The sequence below is a fragment of the Silurus meridionalis genome, chromosome 5 (genome assembly GCF_014805685.1).
Source record: "Silurus meridionalis isolate SWU-2019-XX chromosome 5, ASM1480568v1, whole genome shotgun sequence".
NCBI lineage: Eukaryota > Metazoa > Chordata > Actinopteri > Siluriformes > Siluridae > Silurus > Silurus meridionalis.
Window position 1 is genome coordinate 3,234,392 of NC_060888.1, and position 27,488 is coordinate 3,261,879.

Here is a 27,488-nt window from a genome sequence, read left to right on the forward strand (position 1 = left end):
GTACTTTTATTCAAGTCGACTGAAAGATTTCTTTACAAACATTTTAAATGATTATCATCAGTAGTTACAAACAGAAAAATCCATCTACACTACAATAATGTGTTAAATACCAGCAAAACTTCTTATTATTCAGATTTATTTAAACGAAAACAATATAATTGTCTGTTTGCGTCATTCCACTTTTATTGTACCAAAAATGAGCACATTGTCAAAATATGTTCAGTTGGTGAAATATTTTCACTATTTACAGTGTAATTGTATTGTGCATTACAAATTATTTATGTTACCCCTTACAGTTGTCTTCACTTCGGAGTACACACACTGTTGTGCTGAGTCGGCTTTTTTTTTTTCAACTTCGGCTTTTCTCTTTGAGAACTTCAGAGCTGCATAGCTTAGTGTTTCAGCTTCAGACTCCTGAATAAAATCAATAATAAAATATAATAATTATAATTACACTTATAATCGTATACATTTTCATCATCATTTTAAAGTTCAGATAAAATATGTATTATGTATTATATTGTATTATAATATGGATATACACAGTAATTGCACTGAACAAATAAAGCTTACTCTATAAATGAACAAAATGCCATAATGAGTAGTGTGTGACTGATATTTTGCATTTCAAATGCAACCGAAGTACCACACGTACCTGCCGAGTTTGTGGGGAATCTTCTATACAAACTTTCCCTATTAATACAAAACACACATGTGAGTCCTTTTGGTAAAACTAAAGTAAACTGCACTTTTTATAAAAAAAAAAATTATTTTAATGACAAAAGCACTTACTTCTATCACATTTTCTTCTCCTCAGTAGGAAATAAGTGAGACAGAAAATCAGAAGTGCGCACAAACCCATAGCCGATCCCAAACCGAACACTGTCCAATGTAGAGATCTGATCAATTCTGATTCATTCATTCTATACAATTTTATGTTGATTCAAATTCTATATTAATAATAAATTATACATCATTTTACCTGTAATCTCTTGTGTGTTGGTGTAAGTGCTGTTTTCAAGCAGTGTTGCTGAAGTATCACACAGAGCTGATTCAGATGTTCCTGATGAAATAGTAACATTTTCACCTACAAATATTTATCATCATTCACTAAAAGTCTGTATTTTAGTGTGTTTAAAGAAAACACACTCATCATTACGATCCTTTTGGTTGAACATGCACATTGTATTAGGTGGAACCTACCACTAATTTTCAAATAAGTACCATCAGCAAACACAGGGTTGATCCCCATCAGTGCACAGTAGTACATGGCTTCATCAGACTGAATGGTGTTTAAAATGATCAGATGAATGCAGGTGGAAGATTTTTCTATTCTGAAATTAAACTTCTGTGATTCGTTGTAAAAAGTTTCTCCAGACGTTTTATACACCGTGACTATAATCTGAGGTTTTTGTCTTTTTGGTTGTTTAAACCAGTCGATTGTTTCGACTTTGTTTTTAGAAAAGCAACAGCGCAGAGTAGCCGAGTCTCCGATATCCACGCTGAGCTCTTTATCAGGCTGATAAACTGGTGACTCGGTGAGGGATTGTGCAGAAACCCAGCGTTTACCAGGTTCTACTGTATCTATGAAAATAAACACATTTATTAGGAAAATTAATGTATTTCGGATATTATTACACATCAATGCCGTTAGATAGCTTCAAATAAGACGGAATAATCGCTCATATTACTTACTCATAGTGCTGAAGACCCCAATTAAAATCCAGAAAACAGTCATTTTTCATTCGTAGACATTCTACAGTGTTTCTCATTTATCAACATAATCTGAATGCATTGAAGCATGGTTTAAATTTATATTTATACTATAGGGGACGTCTGTATTGACCACACCCAGAATATGACGTGTGATTGGTTGTAACTTTATAAATAGACATAACACATTGTGTTCTCACTTGCTCACATCTGCCCTGCCTATTTCTATTTTAGTGTCTTGATGTTGCACCGATGTTGAATGGACAGAATGGAAAGTGTGGTTTCTTTTGCATTTCTGATGCAGGTGAGGTGAGGAGGTTTGAGGTGCAGACAGCATTTCAATTTATTTTCAAAAATGTTCAGTAGAGTTGAGGTCAGAGTTCTGTAGCATTGTCATGCTGGAACAATTTTGTGTCTTCTAGTTCAAGCAAAAGTGAAAATAAACATTACTGCATCCTTTGATACAATTGTGTGCCTCCAACTTTGTGGTAACATTTTGGGAAAGAACCACATACAAGTGGAACAGTCAAATGTCCAAATCTTTTTGTGTATAAATGAATTAGTTATACACAGATTTGACCCAGTACACCTTATACTAACTGACCTGCAATGTGTCAAAGCCAGAAATGCACAAAAGTAACCTGCAAATCTAATCAACTACAGTGGTGTGAAAAAGTGTTTGCCCCCCCTCCCTGATTTCTTATTTTGTTGATGTTTCAGATCATCAAACTAATTTACATATTAGTAAAAGATAACACAAGTGAACCCAACATGCATTTATTAAATGAAGGTTTTTATTATTGAGGGAAAACAAAAAACTACATGACCCTGTGTGAAAAAGTGTTTGCCCCGCTGTTAAAACTGTGGTTTATCACACTTGAGTTCAATTTCTCTACCCTCAAAACACTTTTTCACACCTGTGATATATATATATATATATATATATATATATATATATATATTTATATATATCACAGGAATCAGTATATTCAGAATTAGTGGGTTTTTTGTTATGTGCATACTGGGAAAGGACCAGGACATCCACCACAATGAGCTGAAATGTAAATTGTTTTAAAGTCAATGAAGTAACTAAACTTCCTCATTTATGTTAGTATATAAGGGAAAAAGTAGCCAAGTAAAGGCCTACTCTGTGACCTAAAACAGTTCAGTCTTAACACAGTGCATTTTGGGTAATGTTAGATATTATGCTGAGAATTGGGTGAATTAGAATGTACTGTCACCTGGTGGAAGACAGCAGTAAAGAGGAAATTGTTTAAAAATATGAATTATTATGAATAAATAAACGACTTCTCAGCAGTGAAAGTGACACTGAGTTACAGAGTTGTGGGTTTAAATTAAAAACAATATTTGAAAGCCTCAAGCAAGACTCTAAAGATATATTAATGTAAATGTAATTTAAAACATCATAAAGAGTGTACTCATGGATTCATGGTGAAATGTACATTTTAATTCTAGCACCATTTTTAATTAGATCAATTGGTCTTTTTTGTTATATATATAAATATATATATATATATATATATATATATATATATATATATATATATATATATATATATACGTATATGTCTCTAAGTGAAATCTTAGACTAAATGCCATCATTTTAGGATTTGGTGTCAGATCGGAATTTTAATTCATGTATAATATTAAAATCAATAAAAAGATTATAGTGTTGTTCTGCAAACATACTATTTGGTAGATAGGATTAAAGACAACTGTATAAAAAGAAAATAAAAGAGTGTAAATTCATGAGAATGTACATGTGAGAGTTTGTGAACAAAGAAAAGGCAATGAGGAGTGAAAGTCCGCCGCTGTCCGTGGTTTTGAATTTGCTGTTATGAAATCTTGCATCTTGGTTATAAAATAAAAGGGTGTTTTTTTACGTCAACGACGTCATCTTTGTCTGTTATTAAATATACTAATAAAATTGTATATTAAAATAAAATATTCATTTATCGAGCACTGGTAAAGGGATTGAATGGGGATGACAGATGTATGATTGTAACAAATTGAAGCCAGTAAGGAATTTACAGAGAAAGTAATAAATTATTATTTAAGGAAAAAAAGTTATTTACTTTGATCACATTTTCTTCTCCTCGAATAAAATAAATGAGACAGAAAATCAGAAGTACGCACAAACCCGAAGCCGATCCCATACCGAGCACTACATCAGAGTCAGAAACATAGACATGACCTTTAATTTCATTTTATATTATTCAGTTTACACAGAAAACATTAATCCAATTAAAGCAGGTGATTTTTTTTCCACAAATTAAAAAATAAAGAATTAAATAATGAAATGATTTCTTACATGTAGTGATGTTAGAGTTCCTTTCACTCACCACTGAACTATCAGACAGAGCTGCTTTAGATATTCCTGTTGCAGCAGTAACATAATCACCTATAAATATTTAAAAGTCTTTATATCAATAGAAACAATCAGCATTTTATACACAATTATTATTATTATCTACCAGGTTGAACATGCTATTGATTATAAATGTAACTTCATCTACAGTACATTAGAACTTAATCGCGTTTAATAAAATCCTACCTGTAATTTTTAAATAAGTTCCATCACCAAACTCAGGCGATGGGTATGTGAGTGCACAGTAGTACACGGCTTCATCAGATTGAGTGATGTTTAAAATGGTCAGATTAAAGCAGTTTCTAGCAGAAGATCTTTTAATTATAAATTTAGACTTTTTAAATCCATTGACAAATGTTTCCCCAGCAGTCCTAAAGAAATTGACTATAATTTGAGGTTTTTCTCTGTTTGGCAAGCTATTTCACCAAAACCCATTTCTGAAATACAACAGCGCAGAGTAGCCGAGTCTCTGATTTTCACACTGAGCTCTTTAATAGGCTGATAAACTGATGAATCTGTGAGGGATTGAGCAGAAACCCTGCGTGTACCAGGTTCTACAACATCTAGAATAAAAAAATTACATTAATAAGGTAATGAATGTACGTCAGATACTATTATACATAAGGAATTACACTATATATATATATATATATATATATATATATATATATATATATATATATACTGTATTTATACTGTATGCAACAATTAAAAATTATTTTCATATACTGTATATAAAAAATAAGAATAATTTAACTTGCATTACTTACACACGGTGATGAAGATCCAAATTAAGATCCATAAATGGGACATTTTTTATTTCCTACCCATATTACAGTGTTTAAATCATAAATAATGTATATAGAAACTGATTGCACTTGAAGCATGGGCTGCATTTCTATTTATACTGTAGAGGCGGTCTGTACTGAACACGCCCAGTATATGACACGATAACTGTATATGGTATTCTGATCTGCGTACAGTTTTTTGTATTTCAGTTTTTTTGTAATCTTGACAAAGATTGTATGACAGAATGGAAATGTGGTTTAACTGTACACCTATGTCTCAATTGCTTTCTGAATTCAATGGGCGCTGCCAAAAATGGTCAGTTGGGTCTGAGTAATGAGTTTGAATTTGTATTTGACTTTTATAATATAATTTAACAGCAGTGTTAAATAATAGCAGAACCAGCAGGAGCAGCTTCCACCTAATCCTTCAAATTGAATAAAAGCTGATAATTGAGCTGCAGTTCTGGGATACTATTTTTTCTACTAAATTTAAAAGATGCGTTTGAGAATTTATCTGACTCACTGATATTGTGTATTATTATGGTGTAAATATACAAACATTGATGGCGTTATTGCAAAATTCAAAGGAATAAAAAGACCCTTTATCTTTTTCTTTTTTTTTTATTCATGAAGTGGTTTAAACTTTAGAGGAAAAAAATTATAAGAAAATAAATCTATTATTCCAACCTTAAAAAAGAAACAAATAAAGAAGCCTTTATTTGTCACATAAACAGTACTTTACAGTGCAGTGAAATTATTTTCATCATAAGTCCCATGTTGGTAAAAAGATAAGATGAACCTTTATTAATCTCCTGTAGAGAAAAGTGAAGAGAACAAAGTAGTGCCAGTAGACATTACATTTATTGTGTCATTTGACAAATGTGGGCACAAAATCTGTACAAAGTGTAACAATAAAAAAATATCATACATCTTGAATTTTTCTTGGGATTTTGTGTAATAACAGGACATGTACATTTTAGAAAGATCTGGCATAAACAATCATCTACAATGTAAAACATAAATTATTTATAATTAAAATATTATATTATTACAGATATACAAGATTATTTCTAGGCTTCTGGACTTTTTGTTCTATTGCTATACAATTTTAATTCTATTAATTAAAAGTGTATATTATTTTTATTTGTAGAGCATTAATTTAAATAATGGACATTTTAAGCAGATAAATAATTTTTATTATCTTTCAAATTATTTGTGTGTGTGTATATATGTATGTATGTATATATGTATGTATGTATATATATATATATATATATATATATATATATATATATATATATATATACTGTGTATATATCTAAAATTTTTTTTTTTTTTTTTTTTTTTTACTCTAGTATATTTTTTTATCTAAAACATTTTCACTCTTTTTGCTCTATAATAGTGTAACAGTAGCAAGTGTTCGGAGGCATTTTTGTTACCTTCTCTTCACATCAGAGTACACACACTCATCTAAGCCGGTTTTCCTTTTTTCAGCTTTGACTTTTCTTTTAGAGAATTTTAAAGCTGCATAATTGAGCATTTCATCTTCAGCTTCCTGTATAATAATAATGATGATAATAATTATAATTATCATTATTATTATTATTATAAAAAAAATATTATAATAATAATACGAAAAAAAAAAGAAAACGAACAAGGGGAAAATAAGAAGAAGAAATTAGCAATAAGACTTAAATCTATCTACAGAAGATCAACATCTTTCTTATTCAGAAAAATAAAGTAGAAAAATTAGATAAATCTTCACACGTACCTGTCTTGCTCCTGGAGAATTTTCTGTAGAAGCATTAACTATTAAAACAGAAATTCAATAATTAGTCCTTTGAATAGATCTAAAAGTTGACTGCATTTATTAAGTTCTGAGTTCCATAATAATTCACACACTTACCTCGAGAGATTTCACATTTTCTTCTCCTCAGGATGAAAAAAGTGACACAAAAAATGATCATTGCACACAAACCGAAAGCCGATCCCGAACCGATCACTATCCAATATAGAGATCTGTGTACTTCTGCTTCTGTTATTTAAGCACATTACAGTCATATTAGTACACATGATATACTGGTTTAATTAAGCTTTAAGAATTAAGGATATTTGTAAGGACGTCTTACTTGTTTCCTCGTGCGTGGTGATGATGATGTTTTCATGTGGTGTTGATTCTAACACCACAGAATTTTCATACAGAGCTGGTTTAGATGTTTCCAATGCAAGAGTAACATGATCACCTATAAATATATAATATAATTCACTTTAAATCTCTATAAAGACTTCCAGGTGTATGTCCTAACCAATATCACTAGTCAGTGTTTTAATAAAAATCCTACCTTTAATTTTTAAAAAGGTTCCATCTCCAAACCCAAGATTAGGTCTCATCTGTGCACAGTAGTACATGCCTTCATCATTCTGAATAATCTGCAAAATGGTCAGATTGCAGCAGTTTAAAGATCTTTTTATTTGGACTCTAGACTTTAGGAATCCATTGTAAAATGTTTCTCCACCATTTTTATATACTGTGACTATAATTTGAGGCTTTTTTCTGTTTGGTTGCTTAAACCAGTCTATTATTCCAGATAAATTTTCAGAAACGCAGCAGCGCAGAGTAGCCGTGTCTCCGATATCCACAGTGAGCTCTTTATCAGGCTGATAAACTGGTGGCTGTGTGGGAGACCGTGCTGAAACCCAGTGTCTACCAGTGTCTACCACATCTAGAAAAGCAAATACATTCATTAATTGAATAATTTATTTCATATATTATACATTAAGAACTATTAAAAGTCAGAAAATACTATTACATCAACTATTTTTTTAAATATATTAAACTAAATGGAAATAATTTGCTTGTCAGACTTACACATGGTGCTGAAGATCAAAATCCAGAAACCAGACATTTTTTTTTTCATTTCATAGAAATATTACCGTTTACAGAACAAAATATTATGAACGCATTTAAAGCATGGTCTGAATTTATATTTATACTACAGGAATGATTTGTACTGAGCATGCCCAGAATATGATGTGTGATTGGTTGTAATTAGAGAAAAAAAAACATGCTAAACAAATTGTACATTGTAGTGTATTCTCATCATGCCTACACCTACACCACATTTTCCATTTTTGTGTTTGGTGATGCACAGAGATATAGCAGAATGGAAAATGTGGTTTACACACACTTGTGTGCACCTACACTAGTGTAGCTTTGTTGCTTCTATTAATTGGTATCTTAAAACATATCTTCAAAGCCTGACAAACACAACTGACTTTGGCTTTTATGAGATATAAAAATCAGTGATAGTTTGTCATTGATGCATGCTGGGGGAGGACAATGATGTCCACTATATACCATTAAACTATGTATTATATAATTTAACTGAAAGTCTTCTTGAATCTTGTTCTTTCAGCTTCTCCCATTAGGGGGCGCCACGGCGGATCATCTGTCTCCATACCTCCCTGTCTTCTACATCTGCCTCTTTCAAAACAACTACCTGCATGTCTTCCCTCATCACATCCATAAACCTCCTTCTTGGTCTTTCTCTTTTCCTCCTTCCTGGTGGCTCCATCCTCAGCATTCTCCTACTGATATACCCCATGTCCCTCCTCTGCACATGTCCAAACCATCTTAATCTCACCTCCCTCACCTTGTCTTCAAAACATCCTACATGAACTCATATCTAATCCTGTCCATCGTCGTCACTCCCAACGAAAATCTCAACATCTTCAGCTCTGCTACCTCCAGCTCCACCTCCTGTCTTTTACTCAATGCCACTGTCTCTAATCCATACAACATCTCAGGTCTCACCACAGTCCTATAAACTTTCCCTTTCACTCTCACAGATGCTCTTCTATCACATGAAAATGTTCTTGTATAATTTATCATTTATAATGGTGAAAAAATAGCCTGTAATGTCAAGGCCGGCTTCTGTGATCTAAAACAGATCAATCTGAGGTTAAGATCTGATTGTGTCACAGTATAAATAATATAAATAGTGTATACCTGTTGTAAAATGTAAGTATAGAAATTACTTTAAATGCATCAATAATTATTCAATAATTTCATGTAACTTAATTTAGAAGTGACGACGTACTGCCACCTTGTGGAAGCAATTGAAAATCATGATAAATTTGAGATGTTTTCTATACATAAGTTACAGCACTTAGGTTAAATCCCAGAAATGCCCATTTTAACACCTTGTGCAAGACCATAAACCTAAAATATTCATTTTTGTATTTGTATCATTGCTTTTTTTACACAGACTTCCTTTTTCCTCACTTATTTTATTATACTTCTCATCAATTGGTAATGTATAAATACTTTAGAATATTTCACTTGCTTGACATGTACAAAATAAACAGAAACACATACAATGCAAACTAATTTTCTGAGACATTAAATGCGTATTTTTATGTAAAAAGTGTTAATTTGTGCTCGATTTCCAACACCATGGACAGCGACAAACACGTGCTCTGAATATAAAATGATGGCAGATCATCTAAAGGTGTTCCCAATGTGTCCCAAACCACTTTGTCATCTATTTATTATGATTCCTGTTTTATACATTTAGATGTGGACAGAAACAAAAAGAATGACTGCAATTTTCTCTCTTTGCAGCTCAACAGAATTTTCACATTTCTGCATCACTCATTATATTATACTATTATATAATATTTATCATAACAAACACTTTTTTACTTGAAATCGTTCATCAGACTAAACTTCTATTAACCTATTTTATTAGTTACAAATGATTAGAAAACATGAATAAAGTGCAGTTAAAATGACACGAACTGGCAACTTCTGGTAGAATTTTAATAACACAATCTGGCAACCGTGTTCAGATCGCTGTAGATATTGTGCGTTTTGAATGAAGTCGTGAGTTGATTCTGATCTGGTAATCTGGTGATCAGAAGCATGATATATTTACTAACTGACTTGTACATAAGGCATATATAGATAAATCGCTACTCCATCTTTCACCTCCATGGTGGCGCGCCGTGATCGTATAGTGGTTAGTACTCTGCGTTGTGGCCGCAGCAACCCCGGTTCGAATCCGGGTCACGGCATGTTTTTTTTTTTTTTAATAATCAAAATTGTGGTTATAAATTCTGCATTAAACCCCTAAAATCTTCAATAATCGTTTTACAGAGAGTCTTTCAAACTGCGTGAATAAAATACACAATTATTTTGACCATTTCTAAGTAAAAACCTCAGTGTGGAAACACTGGATCTTGTGAAAATAAAGTGAACACGTGTAAATTGTACAAACTATAGAAACTATATTGCATTATATTAACGTGTTCATTCTAATGCAATGTACTTTCTATAGTAACAAATTGTAATGCTAATAATAAACATGGACCAAAAGATATAAAAGTTGAGCTACTCATTTTGTTTATTATCTGTCATTAACTGCATTGTTCTTTTTTCATTATTGAAACTATAGTGAATGTCTTGTATGTTGACGTGTTGAGGGGGAACTGCTCATTAAGATTGTGCAATTTTATTTCTGTTATTTTTATCAAAGGAACCGGATTAATTAAATGACTCAAAATCAATGATTCGTTCATTCGAGATTCAAAGAACCGATACACTAAAAAAAATGATGCGATCTTCTCACTCCTATTGGCTTGGCGCTGATCCGTGAGCGATTATCTGAGCCTGGCGATCACGCGATTGCTAATGCCTGGCGTCACGTGATCTCAAGCTCAGCCAAAATGGCGGACGAAGATGCGAGCAGTGAAGTTCAAAACAACGCTGTGGAAGACGGTGAAACAGACAGGACTGCGGGGGAAGGCGACACCGCGGTGGGCGAAACGGCTGGAGAAAGGAAGGAGAAAGCCGTTGATAGCTCGTGGTCGGCGCCTATTTTGTCGTTTGCCCGAAAAGCGTCCGAAACTATAAGCAGCGCTGCTTTGAGGAACCCCTTATCCGTGTCTGAGGCTCTTAACCCGGACACTTCTGACTCCATAAAACCAGGTAGGACACCTGTTAAACAAACACACACACACACACACACACACACACACACACACACACACACACACACACACACACACACACACACAGCTTATACATGACACATCGTTCTAGTTACTGTCTGAACATCATGTGTATGAGTCACTGATGCTGTGTAATAAACAAAAGTCTAGTTTACTGAACTTTAAAAACTTTACAGGATATTACAAGAACCTATAAAGAACCTTCATCATCCCTCAATTACTTTTAATCATCTTTATATGACTGGATTTCAAAACCTCGGGTGTCTACATTTGCATGCACATTTACAGTATTAGACTTGTGTATAAAGCAGGAGGCTTTTATTTGTCACATGTACATCACAGCACTGTGAAGTTCTTTCTTCAGTAATCCCAGATTGGTAGAAAGCTGTGTTCAGAGAGAAGGTTAAATGCCTTGCTCAAGGGCCCAACATTTTCTAATCGAAAACATTTCTTCATACAGCAGTGTGAAACTGTTATAATGCGTTTATAACTATTATTACCATAATTGTCATTTTTTTAAAAACATTTATTACCCCATTGTCCCACAGCTCAGATACATGTCCCTCAACCCACAACAATGTGATCGGGGTTCTTCTCCAAAAAATAAAATAAAAAACACCTTGGCCTTGAACAGCCCCCAAACCTTTTAATCCCTGAGCCTCAACCACTGAGCTACGTTTACATATTATACACACAAAATGCCAACATCTCATCCTAACCCTAACGCACACCTCATATGTACCATAGATTTGGAAAAGAGGGACTTGTGAACGAATAGAACGTGACAATTTTCATTTACTGGAACGAAGACAAGCAAACACTGTTCCTGCATGATGACACAAAGCCGGCTCTGTGAAGACGGGTTTGGGGAGGTGGTAGTTTTGTGGTTAAAGCTCCAGATGTTGAATCTGAAGGTTGTGAGTTTAAATCCCATCCACACCCAACAACCACTCCAACAACCCCAGAGCCGGTGTATGTATGAGATCAATCGAAGTAACTCAGGATAAGTAAATTGTTTACATGTATATTAGTGTGTTTGTTTATTTCAGCATACTTAAATAAATTCATTTCATCCATCGTTCATTGAGTCTTTTAACTCCCTGGATATGCAGAATTGGCAGGAATTCCTCCTTTTATAGGAACATAAAACACAAGAATCCATATCCACAGACCTCCAGCTTGGGTTTGGGGTTAAAGTATCCTGGTACTGAAGAAAAGCATCCCCCAATGAGCCACTTCCTTATTTTCTACAGGGTTCAAAGGTTTTCTACTGTACGCATTTGCTTTTGTTTAAACAAGTTCCTTTTGGTTTCAGGCGACAGTTTGCGGGTTCCTCTCCTCTTTTGTTTAACGCTTCCCCGCAGCTTGTAATAATGGAGGTGGCGTCTGATTGTCAGTGGAAACTAGCAGAAGTTCTAACGCTAAATACCATATATAAGATTTTAAAGGTGTGCAGCACCTCAGTTTTACATCCAGACGTGTTTCAGTTGAGAGTAAAAAAAAGGGGTATTAGCGTTTTTCCCCCCATTTATTTAAATATCTTTATTCAATCATATATTACACATAGTGGGATGAGTGGGCTTTAAAGATCATCCATCTCAGTAATCCTCTCTATCTTTTTTGGAACTGCTTATTTCCTGTGTTTATGGATATGTTAGTAATGCATAAACCTTTGTGTCTTTACAGGTATGAAGGATCCGGTGTCTGTCGAGCGGTCCAATCTGTTATCCATGATGAAGCTCAGTATAAAAGCTCTGATCCAGTCCTCTCTCAGCCTGGGTCGGACGCTCGACTCCGATTATCCTCCTCTGCAGCAGTTCTTCGTCGTACTGGAACACTGCCTTAAACACGGACTGAAAAGTAAATATTTAAAAAAAGTTCATAATTAAAATAAGTTTTGGACAATTTTTATTTGTATGATTCATGCTTGTGCATAAATTTCTCTCCTGTACTATATTGCAGCGAAGAAGTCGTTCATTGGGCAGAATAAATCGATCTGGGCTCCTCTGGAGCTGGTGGAGAAGCTGTGCCCCGAGTCTGCAGACCTCGCCACGAGCGTACGAGACATGCCTGGACTCAAGTGAGTCTCGTCTGTGTGTGTCTACCTTAGAAAGATGAATAGAGTCAAAAAGACAACAGGTATCAAAGCCAGTGCTCAGCAGCTGATTCTGTTAATCCTGTCGTGTGTGTGTGTGTGTGTGTGTGTGTGTGTGTGTGTGTGTGTGTGTGTGTGTGTGTGTGGGGAAATCGTTCCCATTCACTCGGCACACATTTGCATATGTAATAGTGACCATCGTGTTGACGCTATTGGCATGATGACGTTCTCTTTTACTGTCGGATCCTGAAAATCTGTGAAGTTAGAGAAGAAAAGGCAAAGGCAAAAGTCTGTGGTCACCTGACAAAATGTTTTTTTTACAAATTTAGTCCAGATTTGTTGTTATAGCAACCTCCACTCTTCTGAATTTGGATTGTGCTTGTGAGGATTTGTGCTCGTTCAACCACCAGGGTGTCAGTGAAGTTAAGTAGTGATGAAGGTGAGAAGGTGAGGAGATCTGGAGTGCAGTCAGCATTTACATTTATCCCAAAGGTGTTCAACAGGGTCAGAGCTGTATAGCAGAAGATCTTTCACTCCAACCCATGTGAAGTAGATCTTCATGGAGCTGGTCTTTGTTCACAGGAGTGTTGTCATGCTGGAACAGGTTCGAGTCTCCTAGTTTAAGTGAATTTAATGCTATGCACCCTGAACCACATATGGCTGGAAAAGTCGGGTGTCCCAATACTTTTGGACATAATGTATGTGATGGGTTTTTTTTTTTTACGTTTCTTTTTGTTTATTTCACAGGACAGGACTGGGCCGAGCTCGAGCCTGGCTACATTTGGCTCTAATGCAGAAGAAAGTGGCGGATTACTTGAAAGTTCTCATAAACAGGAAAGACCTTCTGGGGTGAGCTGATGATCACTGGTTCTGTTCATCTCTGACATAAATAATTAGAAACATACACACCGCTCTGAATTATTGGCACCCTTGATAAAGAGGCGTTTTTTTTTTTTTTTTTTTTTTTAAGAAGTGCGTGTAAGATTTGTGTGCTGTGTAACAGGGAGTTTTACGAGCCGGGAGCTTTAATAACGGAGGAAGAAGGAGCTGTGGTTGTGGGCATGCTGGTGGGGCTGAACGTCATCGATGCCAATCTGTGTGTGAAAGGGGAAGACCTGGATTCTCAGGTTAGAACCAGAACACACACACACACACACACACACACACACACACACACACACACACACACATATCCAGGAACATCTGCGTATAAAAATAGCCCCAGAAACAGCGACAGGTGCTACAAGTGTTTGATTCGGAGTGCATTCTCTGGTTTCAGGTGGGTGTCATTGATTTCTCACTATACCTAAAGGACCCTCAGACAACCGAGAACCCACAAGAGTGAGTAACAGCACCTCAAATCCAAGCTTAGATTCCTCATTGAGTCTCTATTTGAGCATATGTCAAACTGGGCACAAACGACTTTTTGGTTTACTTTGCGTCCGGCTCCGTCCTCCACTCACACACGCGCTGCCACATACAAGACGCTCCCCATATTAAGAACATTCGCGGATACGAACGAAACTGCCCTCAAAGTAAAATTTGTTTGGATTCCAAATATTTAAAAACGTAGGAGAGTCTACATGATGCTGGATTTTTTTAAAGTGAATTATTATTAATTTTTATTACTTAATACCGAATATTGTTTACAGTATTTCGATTTGTTTTAGAATTGTATTTTATTGTTTATCGATAGTATTTATAGCTCTTGCGTCAGTACAGTAACAGTAAGGTGGGTTGGGGGCGTCTGTACTTATATATACTGTAAAGTTTATACGTTACGGTACTGCAAATTGCTGTTTTGCTAAATTCTCGTTCTGTGATTTGTTACAGTATTAACAAATACTACCCCACACTAATCACCATTCTTTAAGACTCTTGGGCTCGGTAGAACGCATCTTCATCGTAACTCGCGGTCTACCTGCATTTGCTCCGGTGTAAAAGACGCATTTCAGTTTCCTGTGTCAAGTCATTTTATTAAAATTCTTTAAGTGGGTTGTTTTAATTTAATTACAATTGGTATGATTGATTTGGGGGAAATCAAATATGGCTCAAATTTATTGGAACAAAATCGACATTTTGATGACTGTGTTTGGGTTTTTACTGCAATCATTCATCCAAATTTGCCTGATGTTTGAGTAAACCTTGATATAAGCTGAGACTGTTCACAAAACTAAGCATTTTATACCCCGATCAGGCAGAACATTGTGACCACTTCATCGCTCATAATGTTCTAAAGTTACGCCTGATCGTGTATATAACAATGAGAAGACGACAGTTCAATGCTTGACCCCTAATAACACTATAGGGCTGATCATGTTCTCATATTTGGTTTATATTGCTGTTCCGGTTGCCAGTGACACTAAAATGACAGCGATTCTGGATCAGAAGCACTACATTGAGGAACTGAATCGCCATCTGAGCGGCACAGTGACGGACCTCCAGTCCAAGATGGACTCTTTGGAGAAAACCAACTCTAAACTAATAGAGGAGGTCAGAGCGCACGTTAAGGTTTTTTCTTTTCCTTAATCCGATCCGATAATTTGCATACTATATACAGTAAGAACGTGTGTTTGGGTGTGATGTGCAGCTCTCAGCAGCTACGGACCGCATCAATTCTCTGCGGGAGGAGCAGCAGCAGCTTCAGCAGGAAAACGCCACCATCCTCCAGAGCAGCCAGAGAAAAGAAGAGGTGGGTTTAAGAAACAACAGCGATTCCTGCAACAGTGCATCGTGGGGATTATATCTGCTGCATGCACTTCCTGTTCCTCCAGGTGACTCTGCAGGACAGCCAGGTAGAGCTGGAGACCTACAAGCAGACGCGGCAAGGTCTGGATGAAATGTATAATGTAGTGTGGAAGCAATACAAGGAGGAGAAGCGCATTCGGCAGGTCAGAGACACTCCCTCGCACACACACGTCATACCATACAGTGAAAAGGATCTAATTAAACGAGCTGCTTTGGAGCTTTAGCTGGAGTGTGTTGGTTGTACAGGAGCTGCAGAAGGAGCTGGATCTGCAGATGGGGCTGAAGCAGGAGATGGAAGTGGCCATGAAGCTGCTAGAGAAGGATATTCATGAGAAGCATGACACACTGGCGGCTCTGCGACAACAACTGGACCAGGTCAAAACTCTCAACCTGCAGATGTTTAACAAGGCGCAGGTAATAAGTGGATCTATTTTGTTTTTTTCATTCAAACGAGTCACGATTTCTCGTATTGTGTGTTCACGCTGCTGTCCTGGTCTCTCTATCGCCCCCTGCTGGTTGTTGAAGGATGCTGGCAGCATGGTGCAGAGAAAAGAAGAGGAGGCTGAGAGACTGGAGGAGAAGATAAAACAGATGGAAACAGCAATGAAACAGCTGGAACTGAGGTACAACTCTGAGTGGCTTCCACAATCCAGGAAGCCTGGGTAGTGTTGGGAGTTCTCATGGTGTTTCTATTCGGATGCTGCAGGTTACAGAACGCCGAGAACGGAAGGAAGAGCAGGGAGGAGAGTCAGAAATCGATGTGCTCAGATATGAAAGGGAAAGTGGACGCGCTGCAAAAGCGTCTCGCCGAGCTCGACACGCTGAGGTACTGAACAAGTTACAGGCAGGGGGATGGTAGATTGCACATTATAATTGATAAAATGTCAGCTTTGATGTCTGTGTGCGCTTGTCAGGGCGGGGCTGGAGGCGGAGCTAAGCAGGGAGAAGGAGCAGAGGCAAAGTTTGCAGAGAGATCTACAGCGTGAGCAGGACAACAGCACAGAACTGCGCACACAGCTGCAACAGCTGCAAGGCCTTCAGATGGTCAGACACACACACACCCACACACACACACACTCATGAACCAAATTCTGTAGTGTAAACGGAATAAAAATATTTCATGGGATCCCTTTTGCACCAGACCACGTCGTTCCACCGCTGATTCTTTTCCTCTAACTTCACCTTCCTTGTGTTTTATGCCTTATTTCAGCAACTCGACGTTTCTTTGTCACAACGGCTAAAAACAGGGTTCATATGCGTTTCGGAAAAGTATGGAATTTGATGACTGATTTCCAGGTCTGGATTAGTACAGTGAAGAAAAGAAATATTTTTGTTTCCATACTTCTGCCCTATTAAGTCAAGTTTATTTCTATTGCGCTTTTTCACAACAGACATTGTCGCAAAGCAGCTTTACAGAATTTAACAGTTAGGGTGAACGATGTGTATTTATCTCTGATGAGCAGCCATGGTGCTTGCTGTGGCAAGGAAAAACTCCTAGATGTTATGAGGAAGAAACCTTCAGAGGAACCAGACTCAAATGGGGACATCAAGAGCTCTTTAATGGACTTTAGTTCTGTTTCTTGATGAACTGCACATGAACAATCCTTCTGTTCCTGTAGGATTCAAGTTTTACAGTTTAAACATTAAATGATTGAATGTGTTATGGTATTCATTTGTATAAGCTGCTGTATCTACAATCTTCCGGCAATTATCTGGTAATATAATCGCATACATCAAAGATTCTGACTCTCGTGTACGTCGGAGATTGTAACGTGACACTTTTTATAACTGGAATTTTAAAAATCATTATTTCAGATGTTAAAAATCGTCTTAAACATATTTGAGTCTGGAAAAATGTGTAAGAACCAAAAATAAATAAAAAGCAGCAGGTTGTAGCGTGAACTGTATTTACTTCATCACTGCACTCTCGTAACAGGAAATGCTGGACCTGCGGCAGGAGAAGAAACAGCTGCAGCAGCTGTGCGAGGAGCAGGAGCAGGCACTGCAGGAGATGGGCCTTCACCTCAGCCAGTACGACTAACACACATTTATAATATTTATAATGTCAATACTTTTGTAATCATTACAAATTACAATTCACGTAGAATTAATTACACCGCCGTTCTTCTCCGCAGGTCCAAACTGAAGATGGAGGACTTTAAAGAGGTCAATAAAGCATTAAAGGTGAGCAGTTCCTTCACAGGTGGTTTCAAAATGCACACATTTTAGTCTTCTTGTTTGATTTTTACAACAACAGAACTGGTGCATTTATTTCAGGTAAGAAATAATTAATTGGGTTATTACAGGAAATGATAGTCATGATGGTCATTTAGTAGAGCAAATAAAGATCACATGATGTATCTGTTCTGAGAACCTTAAGTGGGCATGGCCTGATTTACAACAGGTTTTGTATGTTCTTGATGGTGATTATAGTGGCTAAAGGTAGAAATGCTGAATGTAGGTGTTTTGTGAGATTTTGTGACATCTAGACGTCTGGGTCGGATCATCTCCAAAACTGTCGCTCTTGTGGGATTTTCCTGGTCTGCAAAAAAAAAAAAAAAAGTGCTCCAAGGAAGAAACAGTGGTGAACTGGAGACAGGGTTATGGGGCGTGAAGGCTGGTCCGTGTGGTCCGATCCAACATACGAGCTCCTGCAGAAGTTCATGTTGTTTAATGTTTGGTGTGTCAGAACTGTGTTGTTAGCGAATAGGCGACCAACACAATATTAGGCAGGTGCTCATAATGTTATTGATTTTGGGCCAAAGCAACTGGATGTGATTCGTCATTGTTTAGGGTCACGCCTGGCTGAAAGACGACGAAGCCACGCAGTGTAAGCAGTGCCTGAAGGAATTCTCCATCGCCCGCAGAAAAGTGAGCGTCCCTGTTTTGCGTCTACGTTCAGATCTGTTTTTACTGTTCCGCTGCTAACACCGCTGTCCTTTCAGCACCACTGTAGGAACTGTGGAGACATTTACTGCAGCAGCTGTTCCAGTAACGAGCTAGCGCTGCCGTCGTACCCCAGACCGGTGCGCGTCTGCGACGTCTGTCATTCCCTCCTGCTTCAGAGAAGCTCCAGCAGCTCCTGACGAACGTGACCAACCGCAGGCTGAGACCACGAGGCTGATCAGATTCATAAATATGCATCGCCGTTTTTTTTTAAGGGGCTTCTGTTTGTCTGAAACCTTTTTAGCTCGCATGCGATACATTTGGATAATTATATGCAAAGTCATTTTTGTAATTTCTTCTACAGGGACAATGAAATTCTTTTTTTAAGAGGACTAATACAATGTAATGCATAATGATACTAATAGTAATATATACGATTTGCTGATTTTTCTCCATTTAAGAGAGAAAGACTTTGACAACTTTTTCTTCTATCGTGTGCCCTTTTATAAGCGTGATTATCGGGAGATCGTCTTTTTCTTTTCTTTTTTTAAAGTGCTTTTCTTAAAGCTGTGTTGTGTAAGATCGAACTACTGCCTGCCCAAGTGCAATATTATTACAAATAAATAAACTAATTTAAACGTAAACACGATAATGGGATTTCTGAGTTGATTTAAACGGACGCAAGGAAACTAATCTTACAGAAAACAGCTTTGATTGGAGCATTTGATGTAAAAACTATGTAGATATAAAAAGACATGCTGGATATAACTAATAAACCTAAAACTAATCGTAGGTCATATCGTTAGCATGGGTCTTTTAGATCTAAAATATACTGGGTGCTCAAAAGTATTGGGACACCTGACTTTTACAGCCATATGTGGTTTTCCCACAAACCTGGAAGCACTGAATTGTTTATGGATGCAGTAGGATTTAAAACGTTCCTTCACTTAAACTGAGACCCAAAGCCAATATCTGTTACAGCATGACAATACTCCTGTGCACAAAGCCAGTTCCAGGAAGCTATGCTTTATATGGGTTAGAGTGGAAGATCTTTAGCATGCTGAATGCACCCCAGGCCTTCTCACCTGACTGACATTTAAATAAAGACATGAACTGCCACAAACTCCAATATATAATGGATCATAACATAGCATTGCTTAGTGCACAAGAAACTTTAACTTTGTTTTATACTCATGGTGGATCTCTCACACACACACGTTTTCTGTCTAATTTCATTGTCTAGTCAGATTGTGTGCGTTTATCTTTTAGGTCTACGACTAACAAATGCTTCAGCTAAACGAATAAAACAGTGCCAAAACTATTGCTCGACTATCGGGACAAAAACGTATCTATATAACACCAGGAGGAGATTTTTTTTAAGTTTCTGTGAAATAAAATTAAACTTGTATTAACCATTGTTTATCTCTTTTTTGTTGTTTGTTTGTTTAACTATGAGCAGTCTGGGTTTTATTTCTGCGGTTAGATCAAAGGTTTTTGCATCGTTCATCTGAACAACAAAGCGAGAATTTTTTTAGGGGGGAAAAAAATACTTTAAAATCACACTTGTTCAATGGAACGATACCGATTTTAATAAACACTGCCCCAGCAAAAAATATCCGCTCGTGTGCAACAACTGAAAGCTGGACGTCGATCTGTTCCTCGCATCGCATTAGAAGAAAGAAAATTACAGTTAGAGAGAGAAGAGCGCACGATCAAAACACTATAAACAATACATGCATCTACTGAACATTACGCAACAGCTACAGCTCCCTCTGCATTCATGCTTTCCAACAAAATCAGCTTCACGCTACAAATCTGAATTCCCCCCCCCTTTCCCCAGACAGTCAAGAAAGTTGTCCTTGTGCATATAAATACTTCAACTAATTGACAGGCAATGTTTACGGCTAAGGTAACGTCTGGAAATGTACTTCACCTTCGATACAAAACAACGAAAAATAAAACTGGAAAAGGTTTTCACTTGTTTTAAAAAAAAAAACACAAAAAAAAAACGTTGCTAAGAAAGCAAATGAAATCGTAGAGAAACGTGAAATCCGGGAGTTAGTGGAGATCGGAGCTGGTTGTAGCTACATGCCCCAGCCTCCACCCATGCTGCTGTTCAGGCCGTTCATCCCCATGGAGCCGCGGCTTCCCCCGCCGTAGTAACTACTCCCCATTCCGCCCTGATTACCTGACAGGAGGGACGAATACACACGTCAGGACCTGCGAGCACCACTCGTTAACATGAACATTAAAATCACTATAACCACAAGTGTAACTTAAACTCTAAAGCATAAACACTCTTCGGTTAGTGTTCACATCAAACATGTGAGGGGAAAAAAAACTGAGAGAAAGAACCTCATGGTTTGACGTAAAACGCCAAAATGCCTTTCTGTTTACAGAGTGATTATTCAAGTGATTGTAGAACTTCTCCAGGCTGGTTTTCTCCTTTGCTTTGTCTCATCAGCAGGGTCTTTCACCGGCAGACTCTCCGTGTAGGGGTGTACGATATATATCGTCTACGATAATATCGCAATTGTTGTTTTAGCGATTTGACATTATGGAGTCTATATCGCAAACACCCAAACAAAACACCTACGGTGCAAAGTCTAGTCCAGAGTCTAGACGGTCAGACGGGTGCGTGTGCGCCTTTTGAGTGCGTTCTTTCACTGCATGATTCAGTGTATTAAAATGCTTTAAAAACCATCACAAAATTCAAGATAAGTACATTTACATCATTTCCTACAGTTAATCAAAAAGTGCAAAAATCTCCAAAAATGTGATATTGATTTAATAAACGAAGTTAATATTAAGAGACTTGTGTTTTAGACAACGCATTGCCTGTTTTTCACCAAAATATTTATCCGAACAAATCCACAGCACTGTTTTGGGTTTTCGGCAACAAAACGAATCACTCGTTTAAATGATTCGGTTCGATCGCAAAATGATTCGCTTACTGACGGAGACGGTTTAAAGTATCTTCGAAAAGTATTTTAATAATCTCGAATATCAGTGTTCGACATTTTCTGTTTAAAACGTCAAAACATTACGAATGCATTGGCGACTGCAGGTTAGAGTCAGCTGTCCACGTCCACGCAAAATATCGTCTGATTATCGTTAGCGATAAAATTAAATATCGAGATATAATTTTGTCAGGATTGAACACCACTACTCTCGGGAAGTTTATGTTTTTCGCACCTTTCTGTGTCATTTCGACGAATATCCCGAGGACATTTTACGTTTTTCTTCTAATGTTAGATGCAAACATTAACTGAAGACCTGTACGGTTTTATGCACTGCTGTTAGTGCCACATGAATGGCTAATGAAAAGGTTTGCTCATGAACTGTTGAATGTATGTAAAGCAGAGCTGACACTCACTGTAATCACCGTATCCTCCCATGCTGCTCTGGTTGCTGTAGCCGCCGCTGTATCCGGAGCTCATCTGCTGACCGCCGTGTCCATAAGACGACTGGTTTCCTGAGATACACGCAGAGACAAGGCACGTTAACAGCGACCTCGTAGCCTTAACCGCCAGCAAAATACAACCCGTCTAAAGACAAACCCATTGCTCCCATCATCTGACCTCCATATCCGCCGCTGCTGCCCCCTGCTGTCGAGTTCAGGAACAGCTCGACGTAACGATGCTCTGCAAGAAATTAAAACTTTGTGCTTTTATTTCGATTTCTCTTCCGTATTTCGATTACAAAACATTACATGTCTGTAGGCATCGTATTTCACTCATATGACAGATCTGCAAATTCTACATTGAGTCTCCATTTTCTCTTATAATATCCTGCACTTTTTTTTGGGAAGATGTTCCACTGGATTCTGGAATGTGCGTGTGAAGATTTGTGCTTATTCAGACACAAGGGTATAAGTAAAGTCAGGTGAGTTCATGCGTGCCTCCAACTTTGTGAACCACATATGGCTGGAAAAAATCAGGTGTCCCAATACTTTTTGTCCACATTAACACCTTTGTGGCTGAATGAATCTCCACAAAATCTAGTGGAACATCTGTCGAGAAGAGTGAAGGTTATCCTAATAGCAAATGGAGAATAAATGTGTAATGGGATGTTCAAAAAAAGACGCCAATGCCAATCTTAAGGTCAGGTTTTCCACATACGTCTGTCTATGAGGTGTGTATAAAACCTTTATTTTATATATAGCATATTTTACATTATACACACAAAAAAAAAAAAAAAAAGATCCTCATAACTCACGCATATTGGCTTTGTCTTTTGACATGGCAGCTACGGCGTCTTCGTGCGTCGCGAACTCCACGTCTGCTTCGCCGGTTACTCTCCCGTCAGGTCCGATCTCCATGTGCACACGCACCGGGTTCAGGGGAGAGAAAAACTGCAATGTAGAATTAAAAACAGTGTTTAAAATAGCTCCATCGACCCTATACGTTAATCCTAATTTGGTGAATCAGGAGGCATTTCACTGATCAGATCATTTGGACACACTAATGCACGTGCGGGTCAAAGTGTAACGCAGGAGCTCACGTTATAGATGTCGGTTTCTGTGGCTCTGTACGGGAGGCCTCTCATATGCACACAGTGACCGGTCGTGCTCTGAAAAGAGGAACCGCCGTCCCCGTAACGCCCATCTGAAACAGCAGCAGGAGATCCATGAAATCGTTGGAGAATTTGATATGAGTATTATACAATACGCTTTAATAAAGTGTAATTCTAACAAGGACGTTTCGTGTCCAGGTCCGTACCTCCTCCGTATCCTCCACGTCGTACGCGCTCGAACGAGACCCCCCGGCTCATGCTGTTGTATCCGCGGCCGCCCGGCCGGTCGTAGGGTCCCGGCCTCTGCATTCCCATCACCTTCCTCTGCGGCTCGTAGTGTGTACGCACCTCTGCGCGGCTGCTCTTGAAAATCTCTATGTACCTACGAGGGCCAAAGTACACCGTTGGAACCGCGGTCTACGGCGCCGAACATACAGAGCATTGCTGCGTGCACAGGAAATAATAAAAACCCTAAAAACTGCAGCACTGAATAACTGGCAATGACTCCGCTTTTGAAAATGAAATGGAAACTTCTCAGTCAAACCCTCATTCAGCTTTTCTTATGGCCACTTATTCACAGTATTATTATTATTATTATAGAATCATTATTACCACTATATATATTATATATACATACTACTTTTTTTGTTACTTTTAATTTCTACGTTTAGAGTACAGAAAGTACTTCAGTCAGTCATGTTTGACTCAGGATTACCTGTGGTACCGGGTCCTCATGTTCTGAAGTAAATATAAAAAAAAAAAAACGGGAGAAAATCCGTTAGACTTAGTGCTGAGTGAACATCTAATCCAACCCGAGACCTTCAGATCCTGATTCTTCAGTTATACGCGACACATTGCATGGTTTTGTGTAGCGGTGAAAGTTTTGCCGTGTTTTCTTTCCAATCAAGTAAAATCAAAATGCAAAAACAACATGCACATTTCCTTGGGGGGGGGCTTTACGAGCTAAAATGTGCTTTGGCTCGATTTGAGTCGATTTAGCCTTCGGACGTGAATTTCCCGATCACTGCGCACGTGAAAGCGCCCGAGAGGTTCGTTCGATGAATCACTCAGCACTAATGTGGTTTCGTAAAAAAATGGGCTTTGAAATAAAAAAAAGAAGAAGCTGCTATGTGTGGTGGTTATTGCTAACAGTTTTGAGAGAAGCTCTTGCCATTTCTGCAGTGCATGTAATTGTTGAGAGGTGTACACCATAAGAAAAGCAACTTATCCAGCCAACCAGCCAACCATCCCCACCTGTGCCCTATTCTTTCCTTGTGTTTCTTTAGAGCCTTTTCAGCTATATCCTGTGAAGCAAACTGCACGAAGGCCTCCCCCGTACTCCTCCCCTGGAAGTCCACCGGCAATGTTATCCCATTTGGCACGATTTCCAACCCTTCAACCCAAGGACAGATAACCCCAGTGGGGGACATTAAATCACAAGCCCATTGACAAAGACTTATAGTTTGCTAAGGGAACTTACGTACATAAGAAATGAGGTTACATGGAAATACTAGATGGGTGATATGTACTATGTGATTAATTTATGGAAATATATATTATTATAATGGTATGAGAATGTAGCATCAGGTACCCAAAAGATCTTTATAGGATGTTTTCCACTGCACACATTACAGGAACCATTGATCTAGTAGCAAAAGGTTCCTGATATCAACAGGAACTGATAGTATTGGGGGGGCTTCTCATGTAAACAGCTGGTTTTTAAAACCTACTCAATGGTACTCACTGGTACTCAATGGTACTCCCACACGTTGACCTGGTTATCTTTTGACCAGGACTCCAAAGATCTTCTACAGGTGACCCTGTATAAGTGCGTCTGCTTAACACTATGACCGTAATAATAAATCAAAGTGCTGATATGATCTGAAGTCCATCAGGTCCAGGTTTATATTAGTGAGTCTTTGCATAAATGTACAGACTCCAAACAGCACGTGTAGCTCAAGCGTAAAGGTTTTGTTGAATTTAAGCTCTACTGTCGACAAGCTGCCACTCTTGGGCCCTTCAGTAAGGTGCTAAACCCTCTGTCCTCCAGGGGCCCTGTATCATGGCTGACCGTGCACTCTGACCCCAGCCTCCTAACATTGCTTGAATATGTGAAGAAACATCTGGTTCTTTTAAAGGTCGTCAGTCTTACAATATATCTGAATGCAGTATTTGCTCAAAACTGCTTTATTCGTTCCAGCCTGTGATGAGGAGGAACCCCAGGTTCTGTTGGTACCTCTTTAGGCCAGGTACAGGTATGAGTGTGCAGTGGAAAACACCCCAAGATTCATGCAAAGGTCTTAACATGAGGCAACCATTCAGTAATGAGAATTATAACATAACCGACATTTTGGTCTGTATGTTTTTTATATATTACAACTGTACAAACTGCAGTATTTCAAACAATGACATATACTGAGAGTTTGTTATTGATGAGGTGTAGGAAGAACCCTAAGTGCTGGTTGGCGTACCTGCAAAAAACTGAACAATCTCCTCTTTGCTGCAGCCAAAGGGCAGACCTCGGAGCCTGACCAGGCCGTCTCCTGCCGTGTCTGGACAGTTAGGACCGGTGTGCTTTAAAACCCAGTCCATTTCCACACTGTTGGATTTGAAAACTGAAACAATACAATGCTCACTCAGTACCTGGTCACATCACTCGTATGTTTGTTTTGTTTTGTTTTTCTTCCCCCAAATCCTTTTCAGAATCTTCACCTTCTACATAACGGTGTCCCATGGTTTCTCGGTCCTTCTTTACAGCGATCTTCAGATCGTCCTCGTTTTCGAACTCCACAAACGCCTCTCCGCTCGGCCGGCCTTCCCTCGTGTAGGTGAAGTGGATGCTCGTGCCGTTGTTCGCGATCTTACATTCTGCGATACGTTTGAAGCCCGTGGTTTACATTGGTATCCGGATGAGATCTTTGTTAGCAATGCGTACGAGGTTTTCATGTTACCTGAGAAGAATCTTTGGACTTCATCGGCTGAACAGGACCAAGGCAATCCTCGCACTCGCACCACGAAACCCTCTCCATCTGCCATGCTTCATTGACACAGACAGAAAAAAAAAAGAAGGTTTCAGAAGGTTTTCGGTTTGAGCCGCTACATGGTCACTGCTGGGCCCGTTTATCATTTCTGCTCCCGGGCTGCTGTGCGTACGCACTGACTCCAGCTTTCTACAAACTTGGATATGTGAAGATAGAATTTCACTGTTTTGTAATGCTGGGGTCGCCAACCGCTAAGCCGAGGACCAGTACCAGGCCATGAATCATTTGGTACTGAGCCAAAAACTTTCAAATACCATATGTTTTATTTAGATTTTATTGCCTTTTTTTTTTTTTGCTTACATCTATAAATGAAGCTTGTACTGATTACTGATTCTGCGTTATGGTGAGTCGAGTTACAGTTTCTTTATATATGTAATAATTAAATCATGAATGAATCTCCACAAAATGTATAATAGTAATATAATATACACTTTACTGCTTAAGACAACTCCCAAAACCTGTGTGGAACAAGTGTCTTGCGTGAAACTAGTCTGTGATGCGAAAAAGTTTAGGGGCCCGCTGGCTTTGTGTAAATTCACAAATGATATACCGGATCAATTAAGATCGTCACTTCCTAATTGATTTCCAAAGCTCCGCCCACACAATCTACATTGACCAATCAGGGGGCTACAAATTGACCCATAACACAAACATGCAGTTAATGTAAGTCAGTTTTCCAAACAGGATTTCTCAGTGAATTAATACACTGCTTGCTAAAGCCATTGTTTGTTTATAAATCACATTTTAGATATCTCCTGGATTATTTGTAAACCTGAAGGAAAAAAGATTCCATCTTTAATGCATTAAAGCAAAATGGACCTCTGTTCTATTACTGTACATCCAAAAGGAAGCAGTATGTCATGAAGAAAGAGTATTAAAACCTCGGAAAAGCCTCTACAAACCGAAATAAAGCGGATTTAAAAAATGTTATATTGAATAAATACATAAAATACACCCCATTTATCCATTCAATTGTGTGCTAGTTACTCGGGTTAGCTAGCTAACAATAATCAGAACCTTTTATTGGACTTATTACATACTACATTCAAGCTTTCATTCAACCAAATCATTTAACATTTTATAAATATATAAAGAATTATTATTAGACACATATTATACGTTCTGAATAACCGAACTACCTCTACCTACCTTTAAAGCGGCAAGCTTTTGTTTCCACCGGTATAAAAATGGTGAATTCCTAGAGCAATAATACCAATAAGCATGCGTGAACTAATAATACGCATGCGCGATCGAGAGGGAACCGAAATAACGAATTCGACACTGAATCGAGAATAAATTCC

General features: G+C 37.9%; 4 protein-coding genes and 1 non-coding gene across 5 annotated transcripts; 2 read left to right on the top strand and 3 right to left on the bottom strand.

The window, feature by feature from the left end:
* Positions 1-107: 107 nt before the first annotated feature.
* On the bottom strand, positions 108-1,770 carry LOC124386403. The gene is made up of 6 exons (XM_046850237.1): positions 1,696-1,770; positions 1,204-1,584; positions 983-1,063; positions 793-882; positions 656-693; positions 108-414 (listed from the first exon to the last, which is right to left on the bottom strand). The coding sequence occupies exons 1-6, from the start codon at positions 1,736-1,738 to the stop codon at positions 268-270; spliced, it is 780 nt and encodes a 259-aa protein (XP_046706193.1). The 5' UTR covers positions 1,739-1,770; the 3' UTR covers positions 108-267.
* A 4,555-nt stretch (positions 1,771-6,325) lies between these two features.
* Positions 6,326-7,836, bottom strand: LOC124386139. The gene is made up of 6 exons (XM_046849787.1): positions 7,760-7,836; positions 7,233-7,613; positions 7,020-7,133; positions 6,812-6,892; positions 6,656-6,699; positions 6,326-6,445 (listed from the first exon to the last, which is right to left on the bottom strand). Exons 1-6 carry the CDS (start codon positions 7,806-7,808, stop codon positions 6,326-6,328), a joined length of 789 nt encoding a protein of 262 aa, XP_046705743.1. The 5' UTR covers positions 7,809-7,836.
* A 2,058-nt stretch (positions 7,837-9,894) lies between these two features.
* On the top strand, positions 9,895-9,966 carry trnah-gug. Its single transcript has one exon. It is a non-coding gene; the product is annotated as a tRNA-His (tRNA).
* Positions 9,967-10,322: 356 nt separating this feature from the next.
* On the top strand, positions 10,323-19,275 carry rufy1 (RUN and FYVE domain containing 1). Its single transcript, XM_046849516.1, has 17 exons — positions 10,323-10,879; positions 12,589-12,762; positions 12,865-12,982; positions 13,745-13,846; positions 14,001-14,124; positions 14,277-14,338; positions 15,355-15,490; positions 15,588-15,689; positions 15,772-15,888; positions 15,992-16,159; positions 16,271-16,368; positions 16,452-16,571; positions 16,660-16,789; positions 17,682-17,776; positions 17,881-17,929; positions 18,539-18,616; positions 18,691-19,275. Exons 1-17 carry the CDS (start codon positions 10,618-10,620, stop codon positions 18,829-18,831), a joined length of 2,076 nt encoding a protein of 691 aa, XP_046705472.1. The 5' UTR covers positions 10,323-10,617; the 3' UTR covers positions 18,832-19,275.
* Positions 19,276-20,194: 919 nt separating this feature from the next.
* Positions 20,195-27,485, bottom strand: hnrnph1 (heterogeneous nuclear ribonucleoprotein H1). Its single transcript, XM_046849517.1, has 11 exons — positions 27,337-27,485; positions 26,098-26,183; positions 25,859-26,014; positions 25,618-25,761; positions 24,401-24,539; positions 23,353-23,528; positions 23,135-23,238; positions 22,850-22,985; positions 22,213-22,275; positions 22,008-22,106; positions 20,195-20,819 (listed from the first exon to the last, which is right to left on the bottom strand). Exons 2-11 carry the CDS (start codon positions 26,180-26,182, stop codon positions 20,716-20,718), a joined length of 1,206 nt encoding a protein of 401 aa, XP_046705473.1. The 5' UTR covers position 26,183; positions 27,337-27,485; the 3' UTR covers positions 20,195-20,715.
* Between the last annotated feature and the right edge of the window lie 3 nt (positions 27,486-27,488).